The 26410-nt window shown below is 41.9% G+C and overlaps 8 protein-coding genes across 8 annotated transcripts; 3 read left to right on the plus strand and 5 right to left on the minus strand.

Moving 5' to 3' along the window:
* Positions 1-1911: 1911 nt before the first annotated feature.
* Positions 1912-4618, plus strand: BCR41DRAFT_318866 (hypothetical protein). The gene is made up of 2 exons (XM_022021330.1): positions 1912-2880; positions 2980-4618. Exons 1-2 carry the CDS (start codon positions 1916-1918, stop codon positions 4457-4459), a joined length of 2445 nt encoding a protein of 814 aa, XP_021884548.1. The 5' UTR covers positions 1912-1915; the 3' UTR covers positions 4460-4618.
* A 363-nt stretch (positions 4619-4981) lies between these two features.
* Positions 4982-5875, minus strand: BCR41DRAFT_205947 (hypothetical protein). Its single transcript, XM_022019921.1, has one exon. It carries the CDS (start codon positions 5580-5582, stop codon positions 5013-5015), a length of 570 nt encoding a protein of 189 aa, XP_021884549.1. The 5' UTR covers positions 5583-5875; the 3' UTR covers positions 4982-5012.
* A 1038-nt stretch (positions 5876-6913) lies between these two features.
* Positions 6914-8382, minus strand: BCR41DRAFT_419752 (hypothetical protein; the record flags this gene model as incomplete). The annotated part of the gene is made up of 3 exons (XM_022029806.1): positions 7994-8382; positions 7481-7898; positions 6914-7111 (listed from the first exon to the last, which is right to left on the minus strand). Exons 1-3 carry the CDS (start codon positions 8203-8205, stop codon positions 6914-6916), a joined length of 828 nt encoding a protein of 275 aa, XP_021884550.1. The 5' UTR covers positions 8206-8382.
* A 339-nt stretch (positions 8383-8721) lies between these two features.
* BCR41DRAFT_419753 (hypothetical protein) lies at positions 8722-9918 on the plus strand. Its single transcript, XM_022029807.1, has 2 exons — positions 8722-9601; positions 9750-9918. Exons 1-2 carry the CDS (start codon positions 8785-8787, stop codon positions 9836-9838), a joined length of 906 nt encoding a protein of 301 aa, XP_021884551.1. The 5' UTR covers positions 8722-8784; the 3' UTR covers positions 9839-9918.
* A 5665-nt stretch (positions 9919-15583) lies between these two features.
* Positions 15584-16839, plus strand: BCR41DRAFT_347934 (FUN14 family-domain-containing protein). Its single transcript, XM_022023191.1, has 4 exons — positions 15584-15808; positions 15912-16136; positions 16242-16274; positions 16396-16839. Exons 1-4 carry the CDS (start codon positions 15643-15645, stop codon positions 16734-16736), a joined length of 765 nt encoding a protein of 254 aa, XP_021884552.1. The 5' UTR covers positions 15584-15642; the 3' UTR covers positions 16737-16839.
* A 52-nt stretch (positions 16840-16891) lies between these two features.
* Positions 16892-19887, minus strand: BCR41DRAFT_332843 (hypothetical protein; the record flags this gene model as incomplete). Its single annotated transcript, XM_022021864.1, has 4 exons — positions 19159-19887; positions 18027-18941; positions 17752-17905; positions 16892-17637 (listed from the first exon to the last, which is right to left on the minus strand). Exons 1-4 carry the CDS (start codon positions 19720-19722, stop codon positions 16892-16894), a joined length of 2379 nt encoding a protein of 792 aa, XP_021884553.1. The 5' UTR covers positions 19723-19887.
* Positions 19888-21049: 1162 nt separating this feature from the next.
* On the minus strand, positions 21050-23895 carry BCR41DRAFT_368309 (nuclear pore component-domain-containing protein; the record flags this gene model as incomplete). Its single annotated transcript, XM_022026371.1, has 6 exons — positions 21050-21512; positions 21631-22035; positions 22187-22972; positions 23063-23275; positions 23398-23672; positions 23758-23895. The coding sequence occupies 6 exons, from the start codon at positions 23893-23895 to the stop codon at positions 21050-21052; spliced, it is 2280 nt and encodes a 759-aa protein (XP_021884554.1).
* Positions 23896-25056: 1161 nt separating this feature from the next.
* Positions 25057-25937, minus strand: BCR41DRAFT_318873 (glutaredoxin). Its single transcript, XM_022021331.1, has 5 exons — positions 25831-25937; positions 25703-25742; positions 25453-25576; positions 25295-25334; positions 25057-25191 (listed from the first exon to the last, which is right to left on the minus strand). Exons 1-5 carry the CDS (start codon positions 25868-25870, stop codon positions 25118-25120), a joined length of 318 nt encoding a protein of 105 aa, XP_021884555.1. The 5' UTR covers positions 25871-25937; the 3' UTR covers positions 25057-25117.
* Positions 25938-26410: the final 473 nt, after the last annotated feature.

Below are 26410 nucleotides of genomic sequence, written 5' to 3' on the forward strand. Positions count from 1 at the left end.
AGGAAGAAAACAGAGGCAAGTAAAAAAAAACCCCTTCTTAAAAGTACCACATGACTGTGAAAATATGATATTGGCTCAGACTGCTGGTTTTGTTTTGTATTTTTTTTTTTTTTTTTTTTATGCTGGCAAGGATTCACCAGGGCCATGAGATTTGTTGCTGGTAGTGAATTTACCATTGGTTTTCGCATCGATAGCATTTGGTTTTAATTGCCTATTTGTTTGTACAACACTCATGAAGTGGCAAGGCAAAATGCTTTTAATTGCCGCACAGCACTTTGAAAATTATATTATATTTTCATTTTATGCTTTTAAGCTTCACAGTGCGATAAATGTTTGGCCAATGTAAATCTGAAAAACAAATTCGTTGCATAGCCATTTTTCGCTTCACCTTGAAGTGCTTTCCAAAAAACGAAAGCACTTACCTCAGAACCATATAAATATTCTTTAGTCGAGCTTGTCCTGGTTTCTCCCTCAATATAAACGCGACATTGAATGATATCTTCAATCAAGCCTCCTCATATCTTTGCGTTACAGTGACCTCCATCTAGTCACAGATTTTTTTCAGAAAAAAAAAAGAGTTGGAGGGAGGACAGTTTATGTTCTAATAATGAATGGAAGACAAAAAATAGCGCTGTTATCCCCTTCATTTGCCATTTCCCTGCGACAAGACAGAGCGTTTTTGTCGATATCACTTTTTGTTCTTGAGAAAACTGAAGAAAGACGGACCATTTTCATATGTGGGCGTCAAATTAGAACAAAAATCTCGAATTATGATTGGCTAAACCTTATTATTTATGACATCACTGTTGTTGTTAAGGGTGTGAGGAGTATTCAATTGACTACACTTTCAAATCCCAGTTTGCTGGAATACGCCGGTGAGACTTATATTTTTTCACCTGCAGTTCAGCAACTTGACCAGACATATTTTTTCGATATGCATCCATGTAACGGAAGCACTTCCTTGCGTATTTTCGAATGGTTATGATGTCCACTGAATTCAAAGCCTTTGGTACGGTCTCTTGCAGTCCTTTGAGTGTATAATCACAATTTGCTCTGGTATAACGTTTGCTTGCACCCCAGAACATCTCAATGAAGTTCAATTCGCAGTGGAATTTTGGATAGAAAATGACTTGCTGTCCATGTTTTTCTGCAATTTCTCTCAAAAGTGATTGTTGGGCCATAAAGCCCGGTTGTAGGCTCAAAATACGTGTAGCACAACATGAATCTCTGAAATCATTGTGATCACTCTCCTTGCAGCTCACGCATCACTGACTCCTCTCCGAGTTCTAGGCTACTATAATCTATATCAATTGAGTCATTGACGACTATCTGTAAATTCTGGTGTGATATTTCTGAACCTTCTCTGCTTCAGTAAATTTGCGTTGTGCTTTCTTTTGTCGAGCATCTCGCAACTGTCTCTTTCTTTTATTTAAGTCACCCATTATAATTTATATATTATATATATTGTTCAAATGGAAAATAATGATTTTTCTGAAGGTGCAGAGAGGAAATGATGATTGATTGTACACCAAATGATGGCCATTAGCACTTCATAAACAGTGTGACTGCGGTGGTCCAAAATCTGAACAAATTAAGGTTTTTCCGAAAAATTTTTTTGCGATTAGCTGAAGGTCACTATACCTCTCTCAAACACTTGTCTCTTCACTTCCTACACTCCACCCCTCTACAAACAACTTACGATGGATTCTATCAAATTTCCTAATTTCAAACCTATCAAGCTTCCTAGGAGCTATCGCACACCTAACCAGGCTACCCCATCGGTTCCTGAGCCGCTGAGAAACATGTATGTATACTATTGCTAAAACGGAACCAATGTTAGTGTCAAATGTCAATGTGTCCTCAAATCTCACGTCTATCCTCCACATACCTCTTCATGCCCCTCATCTCTAGCACAATGCGCCAGATGTGGAAAGCATTGGAAGAAGGAGAAACCCCAACGCCTACATCGGAACAGCAGGAGGAGCTGGAAATTATTGACGAAACTCCCTCCATCTATCCTTCCAATGATGATTACTTGGTCGATATTTTTAAAGTGCTGGTAGAGGAAAAAAAAATATCGTTACGTCAATTCCTATCAGATGTATTTGAATCGCGCCATAGGGTCGTCCAAGAAAGCGTCAAGAGGTTTTATGCTAATAGCGGTCCTGCTTTCATAGTCGAGACGTGGAAATCGCAATTGGAATCCGAAAAGGCTCATAATAAGGCATACGACGATCTCGGTCGGGCTGCAGCAGACATTGTCGTTGATGGCGCAAAACGTGAACTCGAGGAGCTCACCAAGACCGATGACCTGAGGCTTCCAGCCAAGAATTTGTCCCCCAAGGTGGTCCAGGAATTTTCATTAAATTTAATTAATAAGAAGTTGGAATCAGCACCCCTGCTCTTCAAAATCATCTCCAATTTGACATCGGTCAACCCTTACTCCATTGAAAAAGCACCAGCAATTCGTGTCACTATCGTTAGCATGTTGGTGAAACTCTGTTCCCAGAAGTCGAGCTACTTGCAAATGATGATGGGACTTCATCTGCATGCCTCGGGATGTCCAAAGCGTGTGATAAATTTGCTCGCTGTGAGTGGTCTATCGGTGTCACATATGACGATCTGCACAGCCCTCAGATCGTTAACAAGGAATTCTCTTCAGGAGGTTCGTTCCCAAGTTAGGAAGCGCCCATGGTACTTGCTGTATGATAACATTGATATGGCCAGTCGGAAATATGACCAGCGCAGCAATAACTTAGACTCCTTCGATAATGGGACCACCGCGACCATCGTGCTCGGCGAGGATATTGGGCCAGATCAAGATCAAGATGTACTTCTCATCTCCATTTGCACCCTTATTCCAAGGCAATTGCACTCAAGGTGAGGCACAGACACAAAAACACGACTGAAGTGCATAATCAGTCTACCTTTTTTTTTTTTTTTTTTTTTTTTTAGCTAATCGTTCTGATAATGCCGTAGAGATGTCACTCGGTTCCATTTGGTCGACGTTCTTCAGCGGCATTTCACCACCTACGGCTGCTCGATGGATGCCCCTTCAATAGAGCCCCTTGAAGTAAAGGAGACAAAAACATACCCGTTGCCTGCGTTGAAGATCGATCAATCAACTATATCAGGCAACATTGAGATCCTTGAGACAATAATGGGAGACACGCTGCAGCTGCCTGAAGAGTGGTTCACCGACTATACAAAAGTTATAGTTGCGGGGGATCAGCTTACCATATCCAGAATAGCATCCTTGCAAGAGCTACGCAGAGAAGATAGAACAAGCTTCGATCGAATGCAATGGGCGATTCCTGTGATACAGCTCTTTCACCTCCAAATTGTTCTCTGTGGTACAATCCTTCGTACTCATTATGGGTCCTTTTCATCACCAGGGTCTCTGGGTTTTATTATATCCATGCTGGGGCGAAAGCGACTTGGCCGTGATACATCCAACTTTCACGTCGCAGACGAACTGATAAGGCATACTTTCGATGCAATGGTAAGACGGCTATGGGAAGTTGAGTTTGGGCTAAATATCAGCGACATGCAGGCTTATGAGTGCAGGCTAGAGAACTATGGCAAGTCGGACAATATTTTAGGCAAAGTTTGCGAAGGGGTCGACGCTGTCATACAAAAGTGGTTGCGCAACGCACATCAGATCGCCGAGGAAAGCGGCAGTGCGAATGCAAACGCGGCTTTGTTTATCAGGGATGCTCTTGTTTATATCGAATTGGGTGCAGCCATAAAGGCTGGGGACATCGGACGCATCCAAGATGTGCTGGGAACGATAACCGTCATGTTTCAAGCTGGAGGAATGAAAAACTATGCAGGCGAGCTCTTGCGTTTGACATATGGGATCCACTACGGCTGGTCTGCACAACGGAGGAAGGCTATTTTGTCCTCCTTGCTGATAAATACGAAGGGCAAGGAGAATGGGTGGATCCCTGCGGATTTGTACCAAGAGCACAATAACCTGCTGACAAAAGTCATTCATACAGCGAAGGGAAGCAATATGTCCTGGGAGACATTGGCCAATTCAATATCTACCAACATTCGTCTGTTTTCGAAGCTCAAGTCGGTGCTCGAGTCACAGTACAACATGATTCCCAACAGTACTCGACACTCACCAGTTTCTGTCGATGAAGATATCATAAGAATTGTAGCTCATCTTCGTGACTATAATATTCTTGGCAGAGGTTCCTGTCTGGGCAGCAGCCATATTCCGATTACCATAGATTTGTATTGCGAAGGCTTTGAAAAGCTGGTAGCAGGACGCTTCCAAAACATTGTTAAGCACATTTCCGAACGAAATAGTACCGAAGACATGGCGACTGTTCTCGCAAGCCTTGCGATAGAAGATCAACAGGTGGAGTCGTATATCATCTCAAGTACCACTTCTACTGTATCATTTTGTAATTTATTATTGTCTGTATCATATTGCAATCTATTGTCCTAATCATGTTCATCACATTGTAGTTTATTGTAATACCATTCTATTGTATATAATTCAGTGTAGACTAGGTTCCTTCTTTTTCATAATGGTTCTTTTATCTTCACCCATGTAGTCTTATTTATTGTATAAATATCGTCTTTGTCGTCATTTAATAAAAATCGCAGAAAGATAGTATAGAAGCATGGCGGGAGGAGACATAATCCAGTGCTCCTATTCGGTTTAAAATTTTGTCAATTATGATGTCATAATCTGATATGAAAAAAAATGTAAAGGACTCCGCGTTGATGATGATAAAATTACTCATACGTCTTTCACGGTTGTAGCATTCTCTTTAGCTGCGCCTCAACGTTGACTGTGATAGTACCGGTGTTGATACGAGTCAGTTCTGTTTGTATTTTGTCTGCAAGACCGCTCAGCTTTTTATCAACCTCCACCGAGACAGGCCTTGTCTCTTCCGCCTTCATGACTTTGACCAATTGCTCCAGATTTTTGTAAATCCCGCCATTACCTTGCTTGGCATGCGGAATCAGGGCCAAGTAATCCTCCACCTGCTTCTTCAGCACAACGCCCTTGTCACTGTAGAGTTCGTAGAAAATATAGGCAGCAAGCTTGAGGCCTGACCATCCCTTCTGCTGATGCTTGAAATGCCACAAAGTCGCCAACAGCACTGGACTGGTGAAGGGCGATTTAAACTGAGGATGTACGGCAGCGTGCTTGCCGTACGTGGCCTCTTCGTCAAAGTTGGACCGCGTCTGACGCTCCACATTGTTGTACAGGTATTCCTCACTACCTTCTTGAGCCATATGTGCGACTCACTGTGAGGATTGAAAACGATGTTATGTGGCTCCACAATAACTTTGCCACTCGTCAGCACAACTCCCATCGTCACTAGAGCACTCCATGCGGTTGTTCCAATCATCAGCTGGCTGGTATGATTGAACAACTGACTGACGACCTTGACCACCTTGCTACCTGGAAAAGCCACGAATGCATCGGCATGGGGGTCCTCGGACTGAAGACGGCTGTACACCTCCACCTTAAGACACATGATAACGTCGTTACCAGACTGGATCAGACAGCTCTGCAACTTCCTTGCCACCTGCTCGCTGTTACCTAAGAACGGCATGTGCCAAAACTAGTCGTTATCCTTCGCCAGCTCGTACTCCTCCAGCTTCACCAGCCGACCGTAAGGCTGAGGCTTCAGAGCCATCTCCAAGTCCGCGTCCTCCAGTGTCCTTTCTTGTTGATGGTTCAAAGGGCTCACCAAGGCGACTTCCCTTCTTTCTTAAGTATATAGGCTCGGGGAGCACGCGCAAAACCAAACAGCTTCTCGCCGTCCATTAACTTTATCGATATTGACATAAACATATTCTTGGCAAATTCAGCACTAGCAACATGCTTCACGTTGTCGATAAGCTCCATCTCAAATAAACGCCAGTCCTCCTGAGACACGCTAACCGGCCATGATTCGCATTTGAGGGAGTGGCTCGCAAGAGCCGCAACGTCTTTCAAGGAGTTTTGTTTCTTCGCTTTCTCTGTCATCTTCATCGGCTCCTTGCACCACGAACACGGCCGCGGGAACACGAGTTTGCTGACCATTGGACACTTAAGGAGATGGTCCTTCAGTGACCTGTGGGTCTGGACAGAGTGGTCGTAGCATTCACACTTGAGGGTAGAATTCGTCCGCGGGATCCATCGTGCGACTCACTCCGATGGTTGCGAAGAGACAGGGCCGAGGAAAGCCCACTCATACAAAGATAACAAAAAACCTTGGCGTTAAACTTAGCTATGGGTCCAATAGGTCAGATGAAGGTGCCCCCAGTTTATACGACACTCGTCAATCCATGTTTGAATGCGTGTATGATCTTGCGAATGCGTGTTGTTTACACATTATTGTTTTTTTTTTTTTTTTTTTTTTTTAATAAAAACGATGTGCTTCCTTTTTTTGTTGCACCTTTTTTTTACACCTTTTTTTACACCTACGCCTTTTTTTACACCTACGCCTTTTTTTACGCCTTTTTTTACACCTTTTTTTACACCTTTTTTTGCACCTTTTTTTTTTTTTTTTTTTTTTTTTTGATATGGTACACTCTTTTTTTAACATCTCGGCTAACGCTTCAGTTAATGCGCTTTATACCTTCAGTCATGTTTCCAGCAGACACCTAACGTTCTCACCCAATGCACCTCTTTTCCTCATTTTCCGATTACATGTCTAACGACCTAATTCAACTCTACTGAAGTCCTCTCTTTTTTCTAGTCATTAAAGCTTACAGCAATAGACGAGTTTGTGAGTGATCCTTTCCCAAGCTTGCATTCGTCACTAGGCTCAAACCTTCAGCCTTCAGCACCTTTACACGCACTACATGAGTCCCCCATTGTCATAAAATAATTACATTTTATAGTATATAAAAAAATAATAAATAATAATTAAGGATTTTATTTCTCAGCGGAAATTGGTTATAACTCGATTTCGAGGTCGCCATATTGCTTAGCAATACCATACACGGTATACTGCGCCGGATGGTCGATATTGCGGACATACTCGGGTAGCTGGGTTTTCGTTAGACCTCTTATATTGCTTACGCCAGCTGGACTCTCCTTTATCTTGTCCACAGGAGTAGTGGGGTTTAGGTTATGGAAAGGATACCTTGTGCTCTATTAACATTGTCTGTAATATTAAAGGGACAGGCATATCTCATTAACCATTTATGCATACAGACTACACTGGTTGCATTTACTTAAATACTTGTAGCTTAGCTTTATTTTATCTTCAGAGTTGAGCCATTGACACTGAAAGCAAGGCCGATCTTTTGAAAGCCTCTTCTTCCACTGAGCGTAAGGTGGAAAAATTCATGTGCCAAACCTGATTCAATTCAAGTAGTGAGTTGTTTAAGTCGATCGATACCACAAATATATTTTTTTATGCTTCAAAACTCTGGTGCCTGAGTGCGACCTCTAACTCTGTCAAATTGCACTTTTATTAATGTCGATGAAAAAAAAATACTATTTTGTAGATGGCTCTACGGATGTTCGAGCTCTCTTACTATGACGAGGAGAACTGTTTGGCTCGCTAGCAGTCTCCTCTTGATCGACAGGATGCTTGGCTGGCACAACCGTCTTATATAGCTCTATCCATAGAGCTGCCCTTTCCTCCAAGCGTTTACTATGAGGCGCTTCCACGCCAACAGCAGTCAGCTCAGTGAAAACCTTGCGCAGACCCCTAGCTGCCAACTCCTGCATTGACTCTGTGGTGCTTGCAACCACAGACGCCTCAGCCACTCTATGTTGTTGTTGCAGAGTAGGCCTTGCTTTTTTGGCGGTCTCCCAATCCTCCTCCGAGACCAGCCGAAGCTTGAGCTTCTCCAACTGCTTGAACAACGATGGCTCATGCAGACGGAATAGCGTGAAGCATTCACGCTTTAGCACATGGCCCTTGGGTGTCCTTCGAGTACCAACCATTCTCGAGGATAGACTTCATCCCCGTCCTGATACTCGGCTGGCAAAGGGTCAGACCGCCCGCGGATTGAACACTGGTACGGATCCAGGAAAAGTTTACTATATACACTTGACAGGTTTTCCGTGGACACTGGTTTGAAAGGCACTAGCCTGCCACGGTACTCGTTTGGATCGGATTGAGTACTCAATGACACCTCGTTGACGTTGGGAGTGCTCTCTACTTCGTCACGAGCACGTTTCCTGCTAGTGCTAACTGCAGAGGAAGAAGAAACGATGTTGTTAGTGGAAGACATGCGAAATGGTTTCTAAGAAAAAAAATTTTTTTTTTCTGTTTCTAGCCTGGGCCCCATATTTCTCTTCTGGAGCCGAGGACAAAGTTTCGATTTTTGCTGGCCAAATTAACTGGTCAAGAGAATAATATAAAAAAAAAGTTCACATAAAGATATTAGTGGACGTGCAAAAAAATCAACCGACGGAGTAAAGTGGTGTAAGAGTGTTGGGGTACGTACCGCTTTTCTCAAAACTACTGGACACATGTAAAAAGTGAGCTTGCTGCAAGAATAATACCGACGGACTAAAGTGGTGTAAGAGTGTTGGGGTACGTACCGCTTTTCTCAAAACTACTGGACACATGTAAAAAGTGAGCTTGCTGCAAGAATAATACCGACGGACTAAAGTGGTGTAAGAGTGTTGGGGTACGTACCACTTTTCTCAAAACTACTGGATACATGTGGTGTAAAAAAGTTGGGTATACGCACGCAACTTTTTTTAACCAGAGGGCTAATCCTTTCAACTATAAGAATTTTGTAAAGTAAACCATTTGTATTTGAAAGAGTCTAGAAATTAAAATTTAAAATTTAAAAAAGGCCAACATGAAAGAAATTCACTCTCTCACCTTCTCATCCACATCAAGTTTTGGGATGCCTAAAGCTAAACAAAAAAAACTCAAGGCTATCACGGCTATCACGGCTATCACGCATGGAGCAGCCCCTCCTCCTTACTATGGTAAAGAAAGCCATTCTTCCTCTGCAACCGCCAACATTTACATCAAACCACTTTTTGGCAACAAGCTGTGCATCGTCTACATTGCTACACTGACAGACAATGGCATGTTCAAACCGCCCGGGGAAGGATGTGATGAAATTGGGCAACCAGGGTTTTCTCGGCATGTCCACAAATGCCATGCGTGCCATACGATGATTGAAGAAATGTTGACGAAGAAAAAAAAAGGTCCAAAAAACGCCTCGTTTGCGTTACTGCCTGACCACCAGAGCCGGAACCACCATTATCTCGACTCGAACCCGATCGTCATATCCACAAAACTCCTTAATCCAACGTATTCCAGCGAGGCATCCTCTGTTCTACCAGATCCCAGTGAGATATCCTCTCCTCCCCCAGATCCTAGCAAGACATCCTCTTCTCCTCCAGACCCATTTTCTCCTCAGTTAGATCACATCACGGAAGCTGTCTCGCCAGATCTCACCTCAGAAGAGCTACAGTTCACAGCCCAACCCTGGGCAAGTCGCTCTGTCACCCCCTGTTCGGATGAGCTCCTGTCGCGAAAACAGAAGCGTATATTAGATGGAATGGACTTGGCACCCCGCGTGGCTCCACCAGGGCGTTCTGAAACCCCCAGCAAGTGTGGTAGTGAAACTGCATCTCGTCTAAGAGCACTAGAAGAGGGTATCTGTAAGTTAGTTGATATCAATTCGATTCAGTTGAGAACAACAGAGAACAAGCTTTCTGATATCTGTACTTTTTATTTTTTATTTTTTTAATTTTTTTAATGTTATTTTTGCCTAATGTGCTTTGCCATGTCTACTTGTGATCTGCACAGCTGAGATGAAGAGCACCATGGACAAAATGCAAAGCGCCATATTAAGCGAACTAAAAAAAATGACCGCACCTGAGGCCAAGCATGGATGATTTTAGGAGAGTTCGACTAACTCGTTAGTTTTCTTTTTTTTTTTATTAATAAAAAAAATCTGTGTTTTGCGGACATGGACTTCTCTCATGTTTGCCCCTTTCATGGGATACAGGCGTTTTATTAAAGATAACGGTTACTTAATATCAGAGCTTGTTTTGGAGTTTGCCAAACAAGCGGTTCGGAGCCAACTTTCTTTTGTCCTGCATGAGTTGTTTTGGCTGTAAACTACTTCACTTCCTCTTGCAATAAACCTATTTGTATCACGACAGTCTAAGCCCAACTCATCTTCCCTATTTGTGGGGGAACAATCCGACGCTTGCTGAATTCTGCTTCAGTTTTAGTAGGAAGATCCGACATCAAAAGATCAAAAAACAATGTTGTTTCTTGGCTGTCACTAGCCAGACTATTGACAAATTTTCTTGCAACTGGGTGGATGTTAAACGGACTCTTCCCTTGAAGCACAAAAAGAGTGAAGTGAAAATTGGCCACAGGTCATCATTTACTCCACAATCCAGTGCGTTGTCGCTGAAAAATATTTAGGATAGATAGTAGACTGTCAAAAAGTAAGTGAGAATAAGACGTGGGTCCACACACCACACCCATGGATTATTTTATTCATTTCTGGTAGAGAGACTAGTATCAGATAGCTACATATCTATCTGTAATAATACAACATGGTTTCGCATGTCAGCGATTTGTCGCGTCTTAGTGTGACGCATTATTGCCACTGGTTTCTACCGCTATTTTTATTTTTTATCGATCAGTTTTTTAGTCGGACCATTATTATTGCATATTGAAATATGCAACAACTTTCCCTTTTATTGAGGAATGAGGCACGCATTCCAGGCACAGAAACGGTTTGAGATTAGACTCAAAGAAGGATCGCGATTGCTATGCTTAATTTTTTAACTTTTTAATTTTTTAATTTTTTTTTTTTTAAGCTTTTTCCTGATAGATTTCTGAGATTTAGTACGCTTTATTACTACAAACTAAAATGTTTCAACAATCAATTGGGACAGATGACACTATGTTAGCTGCCATTGGGGTTTCCACGTTTGGAGAAGTCAAAAGAGGTCATATTATGGAACGCGATCTTTGGCTTTGCGGTAGGCCGTGGTTTTTGAACACGGCCATTCCGGTCAATATGGGACTCCTTCTTTTGGAGCTGCGGTTGCATTTCAGGCTGGCACGCACTATCGATGTCCTTATTTAAATTGATAAGGAGATTGGCGAGTTCCGTTAAAATGTCGTCGTTTATAAAGGTCCAACCGGTAATTGATGTTACCGATTCGGGCGACGTAACATTGCCAAACTTTTCGCCTAATTTATCGACCAACGCATCCGTTAGCATGCAAGAAAGCCTTAATGTAAATAGTAACTGTTGTATATTTCAATATACAAGATAATAACGGCCCAGCTATAAGATTAAGAAAAATACTAAAAACACACTAGGAACACACTAGGGGAATTCCCAAAATTAATACGCTAAGAAAAATATAATAATAATAACGCGTCACTAGAGACGCGACAAAACACGACATGGTTCCTGAATAATCCCATGTCGCTTCTAGATAGATATGTAGTTACTTGGTACGAGTCTCTCTACCAGAAAATGAATAAATACCCCATGGATGTGGTGTGTGGACCCACATCTTATTCTCACTTATCTTAGCTTCTGATAACTACTGTCTAAATATTTTTCAGTAACAATCAAAGGTGATCTTAGGTGGAATCGAAGGTCAAAGGATACTTTATTTGGCTATAACGTAGTGGACTATTTATACTGATAATTGATAGGGTTGGGGCTTGGTGTCTTGGCACTTGGGCTTGGCGTCTTGGCGCCTGGGGTGCGCGTGATAGTTGAGCCCTCCTCAAAGGTTTGAGTTCAGTATTGTATAACACGTTTGCACTTAACCATGGGCAAGCTGGCTCATAATCCCTTTTGTAAACCATCAATCTCCACTTCTTAATAGCCTCTTTGGCAGCTTCCTTCTGTTCTGCCGTACGCCGAACTTTTGGTACTGTGTCAACACGAATTTCATTGAAAGAAAGTTGCAGCGGCTCAGAAACTGGACGGCAGATGTCGCAACAGTTCTCATTAGGTTGAAGCTTATTGTCAAAGATGTCATTGAGGACTTTCCACCGACACCCTTTAGTCATAATGTAATCGGCGAGGTCCTCATCTGGAAACTTGGTACCAACGGACGGTGGTGGTACTAATAATACACTCTGACCTTGAAGTTGCGGGTTGCGAGCTGCACGACCAAGACGCTGTACAAGAGCCGAGATTGCGGATGAGCACTTGTACTGCACAACACGAAGGACATCACTAATGTCACACCCCATCCCGGCAGCTTCTGTAGCCAGCAAAATGAGGATATCGCCACGCTTGAAGTGTTCCATAGTTTCTTGCTTGTAACCTTCGGAAAAGTCGGCGTGATATTCAGCGATCTTGAACTTGCCCTCTGCTAACTGTTTCAAATGCTTATACCAATATCTAATCTCGTCCTTGGTCTGAAAGTAGATGATAGTTTTTTTAAGATCAAGGAGGAGAAAATCAAGGTGCTTGGACTTATCCTTAGAGCTAAGATGCCGAACTTCCAACCTGATGTTGGGGCGATCGTTACCGACGTTGATAATCTTGACATCAGGTTTGAATTGGACCAAGCTTCTGAGCTTCTCTAGAACCATTGGTAGAAGGGTAGCTGAAACAGGGATGAAAGCTACACCACGGGAGACCTTTGAGCGTAGCTCCGCAATACGGCCATAGGAAGTCCTGAAACTGTCGCCCCAATTGCAAACACAGTGAGCCTCATCCAAGACAACTGCCTGTAGCCGCTTTTGCCATTTTGGATTTGACCAGAGTTTCGTCAGAATAGGGCTGTCGAAGATAATCTCTGGCGTCATGAAAACAGCCCTATATTTCCCATCGGCCACGTCGCCGATCGTTCCTCGTGTGGTAGTCCCTCCACTGAGTAATGCGACGCTACTAATCCCCAGCTTTTGAAGGCTCTGCTGCTGCTCCTGTATCAATACTCTCAGAGGAGAGATGATGATAATGATCCGATCTCTCCAAATTACAAGTGGGAGAGTGTAGACAAGGGTTTTACCCCAACCACATCCAGCAATAAGAATGCAGTTTTGACCACTGCCAATACATTCGACAACATCCAGCTGCAAAGTCTTGGGGGTGACCTTGAATATCTTCTTGCATTTTTCAATGGCTTTGTTTCGATCAAAAGGCTTATTATCGATGGCTATTTCATTATTGCAGCCGAATAGCTCGGCCGATCCTTTAATGTCATCTTGAGTCGGCACTTTCGACATTTTGAACAGATTCCTCAGCTGCTCTGGTGTACTAGAGATTAAGGATGAAGAAGTATATGGAAGGTAACTGTGAGATTTATAGACAATTTGATATTTGACACTGATATGGGTAGTAAGTATAGAAAACGCACAAGCCAATGTAACTCCTATGGTCGACCAGCGAAGGAGTGTTGCTAGGATTCATCGTAAGTTGTTTGTAGAGGGGTGGAGTGTAGGAAGTGAAGAGATAAGTGTTTGAGAGAGGTAAGCCGAGAAGCGAGAAAGAGAAGCGGAAGGGAAGCGAGAAAGAGAAGCGCGAAAGAGAAGCGGAAGGGAAGCGATTAAGTGAGGTTAAGAAGTCAAGCCCATTCAGGTTTATGAAACAATATCACAATATGTTACAAAAATAAACAAAGACTTTTTTTATTTTTTATTTTTTTTGCTAGAAAACTATGGCACGCAGCAATTGTGAATAGAATATTCACCTTGAGCTCAGGGATCAGACTGTGAAGGGGATTGGAGGTGGAACGCGATATTAAAAAAAAAAAAAAAAAAAAAAAAAAAAATTATTATTGTGCATGAATTTTTTATACATTATATAAGGACTAAGGAAAAATGCACCCCCCCGTCAGAATAAAATTCTGAGCCCCGGTTGAGAATTCCCTTGACCCCCCGTCAACATTTCTCTTTCCGGAATTCTTATCCCCCCGTCAACCGCGCAATTCTTACCCCCCCCCCCCCCGTCAACATTCTGGAGCTGATTTTCAAAAAAAAAAAAAAAAAAAAAAAAAAAGAGTACTACATCCTATGATTTCCACACAACTAGTACAGTATTTTAATCTTAACCTCTATTAATTGTAAAGATGGTTTAGGATCGCCAAGCGTTGACGCTGAATAATAATGCAATGTTTTTTTGTCTTTTTCTTTTAAGACTATATTGGACGCATGTGGTGTATGTTAAGTTGCCGAGGGTTCTGAACCTGATGAATACGAATCTAGGAAGAGATCATTCATCAAGGAACTGATCCACTGATCTACTGTCATGCTTTGATGGCAAGATACAAAGTAAGAGAGGATCAATGGTGTCGAACTAAATAGCTAGTTAGATCTAGGTGTAACCAAGAACAGAAAATCTTCTCTTAAAAACAGCTTCAAAATGTTGATGGGGGGGTAAGGATTCCCACAATTAAGATGGTTGACGGGGGGGTAAAGATTTACATTTTGAAAATCTTTACGGGGGGTGTACCGGAATTCTGACGGGGGGACAGGGGTAAGAATTCCGAAAAAATGAATGTTGACGGGGTGCATTTTTCCTTAATTCAAAGTGAAGAGGGATAGGAACGAGCCTAATTCGTGCACACAGTGATTGACGAACAAAAAAGGAAAAAAAAAAGCCCGCGATGAAAGAAGGCATGTGCAGACAACAAATAAACACAGCAACTGTTTGCTCGCATACATTTTTTTTTCACCGTTGTGTCTGTATGTCTTTTAAGCTTTCTGTCTGACCGTTTAACACAAGGAATCCTCAGAAAAAGAAATACCTCGCATGATTGGTGCTGTACGCGGAAGATAGGGTCTAGAAACTATACCATTGTTATGCAGACTCACCGAAATCAACTTGTGATCACAACTGCTACTCATGCTCTCTTACCAAGGACTTTAGCAGGTATACCAACCCCTTCTTCCTTGCTCTCATAACCGCTCACATCCTTTCGATGCATTCTTTCGCCGTTTATGTCCACTACATCTGAACCACACAGTTCACCACTCACTCCAACAGAGATATTTGTATCATCTTGGGTATGATATGTTGCTGTGGTTCCCTCTGGTTTCAGCAGGCCCAACAAACTCTATTAGCAGTGTTTACCAACCCAGATATATCAAGAGGACGAGGAAGCAAATGATGTGACAAATCAAGTCTTGCCGAGCAAGCTCTATGGTGCGGTAGAATGAATCAACTCAGATTGCCCTCCTTTCAAGTCGATACTACGGCGAATATTATCACTGCTATTACACCAGTCAATAAATAAACAACACAATGGGCCCCCTAAGAGGATGCTAGTGTCATGCGAAAGCCTTCAAAAGTTTTTTTATTGGCACAGATAAAGAAGCCAGGATAGCTCCATGACAGTTTAGTTTTCGGTCATTTATTTCGACATCGAAATAAAATTTCAAGACAATGCCCATGAATTGCTGGATTTTAAGCCCATTTATAATGGCAAATTTGCCAGGTTGACGGTTTAAGGGATAGTGCGGTACAACGGCCGGACATTATAATCGAGGATCATATAAATGACGCTTTCATCACAATGGGTCTACTCTAATGAAAAAGGTTCTGTCCCAGTATATGACTATAGTGTTGTAGAAATGACTATCTGTCAGATTTAATGCACGACTCAAATATTTACGCTTTACGATGACGCGCACATTTTTCCTTTTTTGTCTTCACATTACTTCATACACTTCTTTCACTGTTCTTCAGATACATTGCATTAGAATGTTAACATCTGCATCCATGCTGCGGCCAGCTGCCATTCTCAGAAGCACTGCTCTTCGCAATGCAACACTCATAACTGAGCCTGTGTGCATACGATCTTCATCACCATTAACATCATTCGCTCAACAGAGTAGTGTGCGATTCACTTCCACAGCAATCTCCAAGTGTGCGTCTCTGGTCGATGCTTATACTTACTTTGCAGTCTCCCTCGCTCCATACCTTTATTCACTATTGAACTAAATCTATTCTTTACTCTTCCTCCCTCACAGCAAATCAAGATACACCCCGATCAATCTTTCGATCCCTTGCTATTAGCTCGGCTTTCAGGAATGCTGGTGCTAAGACTCCGACTTTATCGTTCAACACTTGGGTCGCTGCAGGAACTGCAACAACCTGTATCTTTGGCCCATTGATCATGTCTCGATCTCCTTTGGCGGGATCAGGGTTGTTTAATTCGTCGCGATATGTGGCCCATTGTGCTGCAGTTACACCAGGTAAAAAAAAAAAAATTCTATGCCATGTCATGAAACTTTTTTTTATACATGTACCCTGTGGAGATAACTTACCATCGTCTCTTTGGGGAGAATCTTCTATTCTAGTTGGTGTCCGACCAAGGCCTGCTCGGGATATCGGTGATTTTTTTTTGTATAATTTCTATAATCTCTGTAATCAGAGGAAATTAAAATGATTTTTGGTTATTAACCTTGGCCTTTTTTTTATTTTATTTTATTTTTTTAACACATACTGTTATAGCATTAGATGAATCGTTAATCAACACAAAGGAACTAACATTTGGTATGGCTATGGGCCTATGTTCTGGATACCTGTTCAAGAAATTGGGCAAGATGATGATGTTGGTTGTGGGCGTTCAGTTTGTGTGGTTACAGCTGTTGGCCAGTGCTGGATATGTTCAAGTCAACTGGACTAAAGTAGAGCGCAGATTCAAGGATCATTTTGATGTCGATGGTGATGGTAAAATCACCATGAATGATGCAAAACATGTGTTCAGCTGGTTGTTGCGGTTGCTCACCCATAACTTCCAATTCAAATCGACCTTTGTTACTGGATATATCTTGGGATTCCGTTACGGATAGGCAATAGAAAAAAGAAATATTTTTTTCCTCATTTCCAAACATAGTGTTTATTTGATTGGTCGAGAACCAAATATAAAACGTGACACTTGAATTAATTTGGTGGCTGATTTTATCATTTTTATGTGTCATTAAAAGTCGCGTGTCTGTGCATATGTTTAGTGGTGTAATAACCTCGCATCGCTTAAGCCTGAAGTATATGAAGCTCGTTCAGAAGAAGCAGAATCAGCTGAATGGTCCGAAAGTGACACCGCATATAATCCATTCAGGATCACGTTCGGTTTGTTCAAACTGGAGGTTGAAGACAAGGAAGAAGATGATGACATTGAAGAAGAAGAAAAAGTAGAATCAGAGAACCCTACAGATTTCTGTACCCTCACTTCATTTCCTTGTCTTCCTTCTCTTCGTGTGAGTATTGTCTTGCTTTGGTTTTTAGCTGCTTGGCTCTTTTTAGCGGCAGCAGCAGCAGCAGCGGCGTTGGCTCGGTCCTCGTTGAGTAAAAACATGGCAGCATGTGCTTTCGCGAGGATCAGGGCCTCCAGTGAGTTCCGCCCTTTACCGGCGATCAATGCAGGCAGTGACAACAGCGTAGGATTGATTGTGCTGAGCAAATATTTGAATTTCTCTTCTGCCTGGTCTAATCGGCCCTGGTTCATCATAATCAAACCCATGTTGTAGTGTGAAAAATAGTATGCATACGTATCATCTTTGATATAAGGCGCGTATCGAAAGACGGTCTTAAAAGACCGAGTTGCCAGAGAGCACATATCTTGGTCAAACGCCTCTTCAGGGAAAAATGCGATATTCTTGGCTACCAGCCCCAACAAGTAATGCGCGATACAATAGTCGTCGTAATAATGATCATAGTCACGGACTTTGTCCGCTTTTGTCAGAGAATGGATCCCTCCGGACCGTATGGAACTAAGGACCATCTTAGAAGCCTCCATAGTGTAGCCACCTTTTGGGAGAGGTTTCTCTGAAATCGCCTGCATAGATGGTGGCAAGAGTGAATCCAGACGTTGAACTTCCACCATGATATTGGACAATGCAACTCTTAAAGACTTGAGCGGCATCATATCAAAACCATTCCAGAGCACTAAGAAGTCATAGTCTGGCAAAAGGAGACGTTGGCCTTCATTCAAATATCGGTTTGCCTTCCTTGCGCAGTAGGTCTATACCGTAAATTGAAAATTTTTTTTAAAAAAAAAAGCATAAGCTGCCTTCCATTTTTTCAAGGAGCACCATGCAATGATATAAATGTGATTGATACCGATTAAAAAAAGTTTTTGGTACCTCTGGGAAAACCTCGATACCACAAAACTTCTGCATCCCTGGCTCAACCTTCTTCATCAGCTCTGGAACCCTCTTGGCTTCTTTGGGCAGTCCACGACGCATAGTCGTGATTGCAGCCAAGTATCGAAAGATTGTCTTTGTCCAGTTACTCTCTCTTAAAAGAATACGGCTTGTCGTACATGCTAGGTCATGATTACTTTCCATCATAGCACACATCAGCTGCTCAAATGTCGATGCATGGGTCAAGTTCCTCCATTCCTTTTGCACCTTTTCTTGCGCGGATTCATGGATCTTAATCGCGTCACTTAGTCGCGTGTTGACTTGCGCATGTCTCGCTTTCAAGAATAGGAAAACCATGGATTCGGGGTACTTGTGTAGGTTATAGTTATTGATCTGCTCTGCAAACGAATAGTCGACATGTCGAAAGGGCAGGAACGAGGCTGCAATAAGATGAATCACTATCGGCGCTAAATCACAGAGCTGTCGTCTCATCCCATCGTTTGTCGGAGACGACACTCGTTCCTGAAGCTCCATCTCTGATTCATTCACCTTCACGTTGTAAGGATCCCATTGTCCTGCTGTATTGAGTAAAGCAAGTCCCCAATCTCGATCTGAGGGGAAACCCACGAATTGAAGTAGCTTGATTATGATATCAGGTAAGAACGAGATCACAATGTTGAAGAGCGACGCTGCAAATATGAGTCCAGTCACTAGATGCTCATCCAGATGATACTCAGAGATATCACCTCCAACCTTCAGTTCCTGCTCCACATTGTCGAAATGAGATTTAAGACCATTGAAGACAGCAAAAGCTGATCGGAGTGAGACGCTCTCTTCTATTAGAGACCAGAAATCCTGATGGTATAGGACGCTGAACCCCGCACGCAATACGGTTGCCTCAGCATACACTAGCTCCTGTTGTCCAGAAAGGTTTATTGCAATAATTAATAATAATAATAAAAATAAAAATAATAAAAAGAGGATCCATAAAAAGGGATGCATAGGCACATGTGAATGAATAGTTTAGTAATTTAGGAGGAGGTTTGTGCGCAACGATCATAATGTTTAAACACTTAAAGAGGTACAGAAATCATTAAATAAAAAAAAAAAAAAATGTGGGTTCATTGTTTACCGCATGCTTCTCGATCCTGGTCATGCCCCTGAAACTTGAGGCCCCCACTGTTCCAATCACCCAACTGCCCAACGCTTTCACAGTCGAGACCCCTATGATGGAGCTTGTCTTACGTTGCGCGTTCGTCACTTTTAGTGTCAAATCAAAACTCTTCATCGCCTTTTCAATATCATCTGGATGGAATGTCAAGATCGCCTTCAGTGCATCCACAAGAGCTTTGCCGAATTGATAATACATGGATTCAGGTTTATGACGTCCTCGCAACAAGGCTTCTGCCTCATTCATTTTGGAATTTAAAAACAAATCCATACAGACCCGAAGTTCTTTTAAATCTTCATCCATAGCTCTTTCGAGACCAGATTTCCGTGGGTTGGCGTCTGACATTGGTGGTCGCACCAATAAATGCCAGTTTGGGACAGGTTTTTTGATATTGGGTGGGGCAGTGGCTCTACGAGAAGGGTTGATGGTGACTGGTGATGGTGGTGCTCGATGACGGTGATGGTATTGTCGTTGATTGTCATTTTGACTGCCGTGATGATAATCATGGTTTTGTGTCTGCTCCATAGTTAAACGAAATGTAGAAATAAAGTGATATTTATAGGGAGATATTGGATTGATATGGCAAAAATAGGGTATCAAAGAAGAGTAAAGAGAAAAAAAAAGAGAGAGATAAAGATGGTAGATTAAGAAATGATGGAGAGTAGTAAAGAAAGGAAGTAGAAGGGTGAGGGAGTGAAGAGAAAAAAGAGAAGATTGCAAGAGGAAAACAAGAAGCTTTGAGTGCAATTATGAGAGCGTCGATTACGATTTTTATACGAAGAGCAAGATGAGCAAAGTCATAAGCGGAGAAGAGTAAGCTGAGAGAAGTAAGACAGGGTTCCTTGTTTATGTGCTCTTATTTGGTAGAGGAAGGGGGCCAGGTTCAAACAAAGGCAAGCAACCTATTAGATAGAGCCTTTCGCATTGTAAATGTTCCTTCCTTCGTTGCTTGGTCCCACATCCTTGTTAATTTATAACTTGTGGATAAAAAAAAAAAAATTGTATGACAAAACGCATGTGGAGAAGGAGGGACAGCTCAGACGAGGACAGGCTTGGCAGCCGAATGGTACAGCTTTCTTTAGGGTCATCTGCCCTTGTTTTCTCCTCTTGTAAAGTGCAGCCCAAAAAGCATACCGCTGTCTTCTGTAAGCATTAGCATGTGAGCAAAAAACAGACAAAACAGGGAAGGGAAGAATGCGAATCTACCACTCCCTCCGTAACCTTAATATGGGAATATTTGTGTAATATTTCTGCACGAGATTATTGGGCTCCTTCTTGGGGTAACAAATATATTTGTAGCATAATTTATTAAAGCAAACCTTCTCCAGAAGCTCATTCCAGCCTACACGCGACCAAGTCCAAGTTAAAAAAATAAATAAAAAACATCGAGGAGCACATACAGATGTATATACATGGATTATTCTTTACCATGATCAATGTAATATTAACTCAGAAATGATCCTTGCGCTGGGTCTCCTCAATGCAAAAAGCAAATGAGGGTAATAAACACTATGGCACTAGATATCCTTCATTTTCGATATTTTAAGAAAGACATGCATTTGTGGAAGATTATACCTATAATTGCTATTTTGACAACAAAAGGATCTAGACTGATGGGTTTTTGTTTATTAAATGTGGATGCTAATATTACTTCTTAACTTCATGCCTACTTATTCTGTCGATTCTTCCGAGATGGACAATACTTCCAGCCGTGACATGAGCTCTTTCGTCATCTTCATAGTCGTATCCAGCAACCTTGACCTAATATTGGAGCGAAAAATTCAACGTATACTGTTAACACACCTTAAAGCAATGGAAATAAAAGAGGAAAGCAGCTGAAGATAAATTTAACTTACTCGTCCACCAAAGATCTTTCGACAGATTGGATCTGACCGGTTCCGTAACGTTTCACAGGCTGTTTCTGCTTCTGCCATACAGACTGGCGACCAAAACCTGTGGATGAATATGATGATTCGTCATCAATAGAGCCTTGCAATTCTTGTATCCGCCTCTTCAAGATCTCATATTGCGTTTGCACCTTATGTCGTCTCTCATCAAATGCCTTTACTGCTCTCTCTCTTTTGAGCACTTCCTGTCCCCATTCCTTCTCCGCTGCACTCAACTCTGGTTCACGCGACTCTTTCATTTTCTGCAGCAATGCATCTGCGCGTGCCATCAGCTTCTTTTGCAGCGCTGCTTGTATATCCTGTCGGTCTGCTTGGTCCTGAATCTTACTAGAGAACGCCTTGAATCTTTCTTGGCACTTCTCCACACTCTTTTGTTGACGGATATACTCGTTCTCCTGTGCTATCAATCTGAGACCCCATTTGATAAAAAAAAAAAATAGATACAAAGATATAGTTGTTTAGTTGTACAGTTAATCACAAATAAATTCAAAAATTCAACAGGGTAATGGATGAATATCGACGTTACCGTTGTTGAGCAAGATCACAGGCTGTGTAGACCTCACGTAATGACTCGCGATAGCCATGAACCATCTTGCCGAGAAATTGTAGGTTCTCCTCTGTGACAACAATCTTAGCTGAGCCTATACCGGGTGGAAGAACAATCTTAGGCTGCAGTGGCAACCCGTTCAAAGCCAACAGGCCTTCCTGGCTCCCAAACCCTGGTTGCGTCAATGAATTTTGATACTCGTTTTCCTTTTGTACAACTACTGATGTTACTGGAGTTGGTGTCGATGGGAGAGTGGTGTTTTCAATTGAATCCCTTGTCAATAGCTCCAGCCCAATTAGTTGTAGTGAAGAAGTCAATAGTAATAGTGAATACTCCAAGTACGAGTCCGTGACCACCGCAAAGCCCACAATTGGCGCAGGGATACTAAGTTGTCAAATAAAAGAAAATTCAAGCTGGTTAATAAAAGATCTCAGGAGTATTCCTTAATTTTAGTGTTTTTTTTTTTTTTTTTTTTTTTATTGTTGTTGTCGTGTTTGTTGGTATTATCACTGCTATTTTGAATTTGGACACAAACCTTGTCTTAGTCGGTCTAGTGGTGACAATGCAGCTGACGCTGCTCTTGATATGCGATTCATTAAATTTGATAATCCTAGCGTCCAGCTCTGCGTTCGCCCCTTGACTGGCGATCTCATTAATCTTAACCAGCTCTTCTAACCATGGCCGGACCGACACGCAATGTGCGCCCGCTTCATGATATACGTAAAATGTGTCGCCATACTTAGGATCTGCCTCTAGGACTGGGTGGTTGGGAATACCCATTCTTCTCTCCTGAAAGCTGTACCCTCCCGTTGATGATATGCTTGAAACACCAAAGATCTTTAGCAATCCCAAGTCAATCGATTCGTATACAGAGACCGCTGGAAGGCCATTTTCCATACTGTTCACTTCACCATCAATTTGCTTGCCATTGCTCTTTAGCTTCCTTGGAAGGGTCCAGCAGGGCTTGGGGTGATCAACTACAATGCAGATATCAACTCGCCCGCTCGAATAAGCCATGGCGAGCACCCCTGCTGTTTCAGTTTCCAAATAAAGGATATCATTTGCCCTGTTATCATCATCTTCCAATTCAATAGGTGCTGGTTGATATAAAAATGGTCCTTGTCGAGCTGGCCGTGCAAGGTTAAGCACTGGGTTGTGTGCAATAAACATCTCATCTGAGAATGGATGGGGCTGCAAAGAATCCAACAGGCTGTCAAGCCAGTCTCGCTTAGCTTGTACCAGCGCCTTAGAAACTCCACCAGCGGCTATCTCTTGTCCCATATGATAGCGAATGTCGTCCAGATCAGAAGTGTCAAGCAAACTATTGGGAAGATGCATTCGCATCGAGGTATCAGTGTTTGGTCGAGATGTCTGGTAATCCATCTACTGAATGAAAACAATTGACACATACCATGTTGAAGGCAATACAGGACACATCATGTAAATATCTCCCCATTGTGTCAGACAATACACAGATAGTTGTCCCCATGGGGAATGTTTCGATCCAAAACAAAATGAGGCTGCATTATCCGTATCCACACCATATGTGCCCGAGGATTGCGCAGCCTCTGAGAAGCTGAACACCTGTTCCGGTTCATCTGGATTCACAGCAACATCATACATTCTACATGTGTGATCAAATGATAGGAAATAATATGATGAGTCCTTTTCACAGAAAAAAAAAATCTGATGATCTTAATAACTTAAAGAAAAAACATTTTTTTTTAACTATTTTCGTGTTGTTACCTCAAGAGACTGTCATGTGTCAAGACCAAGACATGAGAGTATCCTTTGCTGAGAGGGTGCCAAAGGACTTTTACGATCTTGGAAGGCCCCTTGTTGATATGATAGAATTCTCCTACGACAAATGACTTGATATTGACATTTTTAGGATCCTGTCTGACTGTTTTGGTTAATGCTGCGACTACAATTTTTTCATCGCCCACAATCGCCAGTAAGTTGCCATCAGGATTCATGACGAGCCTTCGAACATCAAAGTCGATATATTGGATCTCGAGAACCTAATAAATATAAAGGGTGAAACAGGAGTTTAGTTGAATATCCCCGAAATTTAAATTCTCATGTTGTGCTCCGTCCTTCTAATACCTTATGCTGCTTTTTCTCAATATATTCTGTGGCAGCCTGTTGCCCATGGTTCTCAACACCCTTTTTCAATTCCGCCAGGCTTGTGTGGCGGATTTGTCGACCAATTGCAACATAGAGATCCTGACCATGTAATGCCATGCAAGACAAGCCCTGATATGACTTTTGATACTCTTCCTGAAGTTCATCCAAACTAAACGAGGGCTTTTGTCGCTGTTGCTGTGACTGTTGTAGGGTGGAGGGAACCTGTCTATTCGCAGGTAGCAAGCTTATTTTGCTTTGCGTGGAGGTCCTAGGGATGTCAGGACCTGACGACGTCTGCTTACTTTTATTTTTGCGAGCCCATTCCTGATACTCTTGTTCGTCCAGCTCAAAAATGCTGTGGTTCGGTAACTGATTCAACCATGTTAGTCTCTTTTGACTTGAGAGTGAAGCCATGACGCCTACAGAAGAAGCAAAGAATTTTCAGAGAGGAATTGAATGAAAAGAAAACAGTGGCAAAGAATTGCTGATCCACAGCATTCAGGAAACGCGCTACGTCACTTGACTGCAAGTCACGAGCTTTTTTTTTTTTTTTTTTTTTTTTTTTTTTTTTTTTCTGCTGCTTGTCTCGGTTAAAAGAGCGGGAGTGAAGCTTGCTGTGGTATTTACTTTGCCAGCCCCTCTAATTTGGCAAAACGCGGTTTCTCAATATTCAATATCCCTTGACCTTGCCATGTCTTTACCAAAGCACACCACACATTGTCTCAGCCATGAAGCAAGCATTTGGTGCTCGTTGATCCTGATAGCATTAGTATGCGACCTTGAACGACAGCTATATGAGCAAAAAACCAAATAGTTGACAAGGGGTAATTCACCCGAACGTGAGTCGCCTAATTATTACCTTATAGTGGTTAAAATAGCGTCTCTCGTGTAGTTTTTCTAGTGGGACTTCCTATGAATACCTCTTTTCTTTAGGATGCCATCCATCTACAACTGGCACGCCTACTGCCTACACTGCATACCCAACTCATCTTCAATTTGTCCGCCGATAAGTTATATATTACTAGTTTTGCACTTGCTATAAATCATGCGGGTACATACATTGTGCCTAAATAATTACTCCATAGCAGGTCCACATGGACAGGGGATTCAGGGTTTCTCTTTCAGGTATTCCGAGGCATAGATGACTGTTAAGAATGGACAGAATTATGAAAAGCGCTTCTGGTTTCCATACAATAGGGCGTTTATACATCCCATCCGATACAATGCAATCCGCGCCAATTATGTGAAAAATGAACATGGACATCGAATAATATGTTTAGATTTCAAGTCAAGTTTATTTGATGCCAAATAAAGATGAAGTTTGACAGAAAGTATCTATTTACAACTCGGTTTTGCCTTTCAGCAAGGTATCGAGTCTTCCGTTCTCATTCGCAGCTACTAAATCCGAGTTGCCTATAAAGCAAAAAAAAAAAAAAAAAAAAAAAAAACGTTGTTAGGTAACGAACAGGCATTAAAAACGTTTTGTTAAAATAGTTTCAGAGAGGTTTGTGCCTACCTCCAACATGTTGGTTGTTGATAAAGATATTGGGGACGGTCTTTGAGAAAGAGAGGGAAAAAAAGGTACATATCAGAGGTTATTGTCATTATCAATATGTCTCTTCCATCTTCTTGAAAGCAATACATATTGTCATCATCTATCCTTATTCAACATACGCGCTGTCCAGTCTTGAGTTGTAAATAGTCCTGGACTTCAGGCCCATTGCTCTCGAGGTCGATTTCGAAAGTCTTGAAAGCAATATTTTTGGATGCCAAGAGGTTTTTGGCATTCTTACAGTAGCTTTATATGATATATGGGAAGAAGGAAAAAAAAAAATTAGATGGGGTTCCTTACAATCATAGCCGTTGCTCTTATACATTGTATGTTAACAGAGTACAATTAATCTATAACCAAACAGACACCTACGGACAGTAGCTTTTGCCAAAGAACATCACTTTATTCTCGCCTGTCGAAGAAGGAGGAAAAAAAAAAAAGGTTTGTCTACATTCAACATTGCATGAATGACTAGCATGGATGGGGCAAGGACTACTCACGGATGAGTCTCTCGACAAGGGCCTTGACAACTTCGCTCATGTTGAAATGTAGTAAATGATGTGGAAAGGAATTTAAATTTTAAAATAATTCTGTTGTGCGAATTGGACAAATAAAAAGATTAGCGATTAATTATATGACCCATTTACACAAAAAGACACAGGCGGAGTTCCGTGTAACATTTTGGAGGAAGGGATCCTTTTCCATCAGAAAAATGACCAACATGCCAATCCTTGCCCGCACTTTTAGAGCCCATGGACTTCTCGCTTACAGCGCATCACCTCCAAATTTAATATATTCTTTGGCCTAGATTGCAGGCTCAAGATGCTTGATACAGAGAGTATTGGGTTTGTTCAAAGTGGATAGCGAGGAAAGGATGTATTCTATCCGTTTTTGATTTCTATTATTTCACGCGTTTACTTGACGCAGAGAAGAGTCCGCGCACGATTTTGCAACAAATCTGACTTAAAACCAAGCGGAAATCTATTATTCTATTCAATTCAAGAATTATAAATAAAATAGCCACTAATATATATTCTTTGTAACCTCTTGTAAGTGGATTTGTCACAAGCGTGATTTGGA

This window comes from Lobosporangium transversale, assembly GCF_002105155.1.
Source record: "Lobosporangium transversale strain NRRL 3116 chromosome Unknown BCR41scaffold_6, whole genome shotgun sequence".
Lineage (NCBI taxonomy): Eukaryota > Fungi > Mortierellomycota > Mortierellomycetes > Mortierellales > Mortierellaceae > Lobosporangium > Lobosporangium transversale.

What these genes read in the sequence shown, in the direction of transcription:
- BCR41DRAFT_419753 (XM_022029807.1), top strand. Translation starts at nt 8,785, where the DNA reads ATGAAAGAAATTCACTCTCTCACCTTCTCATCCACATCAAGTTTTGGG. An exon ending in AGCACTAGAAGAGGGTATCT is followed by an intron (nt 9,602 to 9,749) that starts GTAAGTTAGTTG and finishes TGATCTGCACAG; the next exon opens with CTGAGATGAAGAGCACCATG.
- BCR41DRAFT_318873 (XM_022021331.1), bottom strand. Translation starts at nt 25,870, where the DNA reads ATGAGCGAAGTTGTCAAGGCCCTTGTCGAGAGACTCATCC. An exon ending in TTTGGCAAAAGCTACTGTCC is followed by an intron (nt 25,577 to 25,702) that starts GTAGGTGTCTGT and finishes TATCATATAAAG; the next exon opens with CTACTGTAAGAATGCCAAAA. An exon ending in CAACAACCAACATGTTGGAG is followed by an intron (nt 25,192 to 25,294) that starts GTAGGCACAAAC and finishes TTTGCTTTATAG; the next exon opens with GCAACTCGGATTTAGTAGCT.
- BCR41DRAFT_318866 (XM_022021330.1), top strand. Translation starts at nt 1,916, where the DNA reads ATGCGCCAGATGTGGAAAGCATTGGAAGAAGGAGAAACCCCAACGCCT. An exon ending in CCAAGGCAATTGCACTCAAG is followed by an intron (nt 2,881 to 2,979) that starts GTGAGGCACAGA and finishes ATAATGCCGTAG; the next exon opens with AGATGTCACTCGGTTCCATT.
- BCR41DRAFT_347934 (XM_022023191.1), top strand. Translation starts at nt 15,643, where the DNA reads ATGTTAACATCTGCATCCATGCTGCGGCCAGCTGCCATTCTCAGAAGC. An exon ending in TTGTGCTGCAGTTACACCAG is followed by an intron (nt 16,137 to 16,241) that starts GTAAAAAAAAAA and finishes CTTCTATTCTAG; the next exon opens with TTGGTGTCCGACCAAGGCCT. An exon ending in AAGGCCTGCTCGGGATATCG is followed by an intron (nt 16,275 to 16,395) that starts GTGATTTTTTTT and finishes ATACTGTTATAG; the next exon opens with CATTAGATGAATCGTTAATC.
- BCR41DRAFT_205947 (XM_022019921.1), bottom strand. Translation starts at nt 5,582, where the DNA reads ATGCCGTTCTTAGGTAACAGCGAGCAGGTGGCAAGGAAGTTGCAGAGC.